The sequence below is a fragment of the Pteropus vampyrus genome, unplaced genomic scaffold (assembly GCF_000151845.1).
Source record: "Pteropus vampyrus isolate Shadow unplaced genomic scaffold, Pvam_2.0 Scaffold50, whole genome shotgun sequence".
Taxonomy (NCBI): Eukaryota; Metazoa; Chordata; class Mammalia; order Chiroptera; family Pteropodidae; genus Pteropus; species Pteropus vampyrus.
The window spans coordinates 6,688,781-6,690,911 of record NW_011888831.1 but is presented as its reverse complement, the minus strand read 5'-3'; the positions used below and the strand labels follow the sequence as shown (position 1 = coordinate 6,690,911).

General features: G+C 57.6%; 1 protein-coding gene across 1 annotated transcript in view; it reads right to left on the bottom strand.

Moving 5' to 3' along the window:
* The window catches only part of MYO18A (myosin XVIIIA), a 94,309-nt gene that overhangs the window by 22,391 nt on the left and 69,787 nt on the right, over positions 1-2,131 (bottom strand). The window contains 5 exon segments of the mRNA XM_023530560.1: positions 399-553; positions 850-977; positions 1,402-1,513; positions 1,727-1,846; positions 1,999-2,126. Coding sequence (XP_023386328.1) covers positions 399-553; positions 850-977; positions 1,402-1,513; positions 1,727-1,846; positions 1,999-2,126 — 643 coding nt within the window.

Sequence of the window (2,131 nt, the reverse complement as noted above, 5' to 3'; positions counted from 1 at the left end):
TTTAATGATATTAGGAGAGTGTGTATAGCTGAGGCAAGGGAGAGATGGGGAGCTGGGTGGGAATGAAGGGCAGGGCTGCAGTGGAGTGGTTCCTGCACGGGGCCTGGCTGGTGCTCATCCTTACTGGGCACAGGCAGGGTGACAAGCAGACACTGGGGGTAGAAGGTCTGCGAGCAGGGGCCTAGCAGGCCTTCAGTGGGGATGTGGTCTGAGTGCTCCTCAGAGGTCAGGTGAGACCCGTTCACATTCCAGGAGAACGAGTGATCTTGTGACCGTGCAGGTAAGGCCTCTGACCAAATTCAGGTCCTCCCTTCTTTCCTTCCTGGAGGAGAGGCAGGGAGCCCTGTCTGGGGCTGTTCTAGGAGGTCGTCTCTGCCCTGGGCAGGGACCCTACTCACCTCCTCTGCTTCTTCTCCAGCTCATGGTTGCGGACCTGCTGGCCCTCCAGGTGCAGCTTGGTGTCCTGCAGCTCAGCCGTCAGCCGCTGGCACTTCTTCTTGAGCTGTTGCAGAGCCCGCTGGCTCTCATCACTATCTGCCTGCAGGTCTCCGAGCTAGGGGCCGAGATGGGGTGCAGGGTCAGCAGCCATTGAGAGGCCCGGAAGTGTTGGTGGGGAAGGTGAGGAGAAGGAGGTAGGTGAGTGAGGAGACCCAGAGATGAGGGCTAAAGTCAGGGACATCCAGGGAACTAAGACAGTCTAGCAACAGTTCGCCCTTGGTTGTCCCCTGTACCTACAGGCTATTGCTTCCAGGGCCTGCTTGCTCAGGCCATTCACTGGACAAGTATGTGGCACTCAGCCCCTCCCAGTTCCTCCCAGGCACAGGCCTCTGCTACTTCCAGCAGACTCACCCGCCTCTCCAGCTGCCTCTTGTTCTGCTGCTCCACCTCCAGCTTGTCTTCGAATTCCTGCTGGAGCCGCTTCTTAGTGAAATCGACCTCCCGCACAGCTCGCTCATACTTCAGGCGCCACTCACCACCTGTGGGGTTGGGGGCAGACAAGGGAGGACTGAGCTTCTGAGAGTCCCCAATAAGGGACATAGGGGAAGAAGGATGAGACAGGGAGGGGCAGCAGGTGGAGTCAGCCTGGTCTCTGAAATGATGGCTTCATCCCACGGTGGAAGGAGCCACGAGCTGGGAGAAGGCTAGAGAGGGTGACGTGGCTGTATGTGCTGTCCTCTCCCCAAGGACTGTTGGACCTTGGCCCTCAGACATTGTCATTGTCATTGTCATTACAGTCCTTCATGATAATCTCCTGCATTTATTGGCACATCTACTTTCTATTTATTTCACATTAGCCTTATAACAGACCTACACACGAGAAACAGGCCTGGGCGATGGGTGGAGCAGGCATCAGAGCTTCCTACTCAGGCCATTGCCAAGCTCATCTGGCCTCAGACCCACCTGTATCATCATCATCCACTTCCCCATTGATCTCAGCTGCCCGGATGAGACGGGCCTCCATCACCTCCATTTCCATCACCTCCATTTGCTTCTTCAGTGTATCGTACTGGGTCTGCAGGAGAGGAAGTTAGGACGTGTGCCATTCCGCCCCCTCATTCAGTACCACCCACACCCCTGAACCACAGACCATGGTCGCATGCTTACCCAGGGCAGATAGGGGTGCTGGGCTAGTGGCAAAGATGCCACCCGTCCTTGGGGGAAGTAGATGGGCACTAGAATGTGGCAGCTGCTGGCATGGCTGTGTTCAGCCCAGCCCTGCCCTCACCTGCAGCTCTTTCATCTCTTTTTCAGCTCGGAGCCTTTCTGCGGTCTCCGCGTCCAGCAGCTGGGAGGCGGACTCTCCCGTGTTACGTTCATCCGTCAGCTCCGATGTCAGCTCTGAGATCTGGGGTTGGGGGAGGGAAGATGCCACCAGTTGAAATGCCTGCCTCACTCAGCCAGAACACCCGGGAGCGGGGTGGGGCAGGGGGAAGGAGCTTCTGGGCCAAGCCTCCTTGCAGAGATGGGCCAGTCTGTCTGGTGCTAGGAGTCACTCACCCGGGTCTCCAGCCGGTCACTGTTGAGCCGCAGCTCATTCCGCTCCTTCTCCACCTTCTCAAGCTTGCTCCGCAGCTGCTGGATCTCCTCCTAGGGTGCAGTAAGGAAGGCAAAGTGAGCCAGAGAAGCTCTG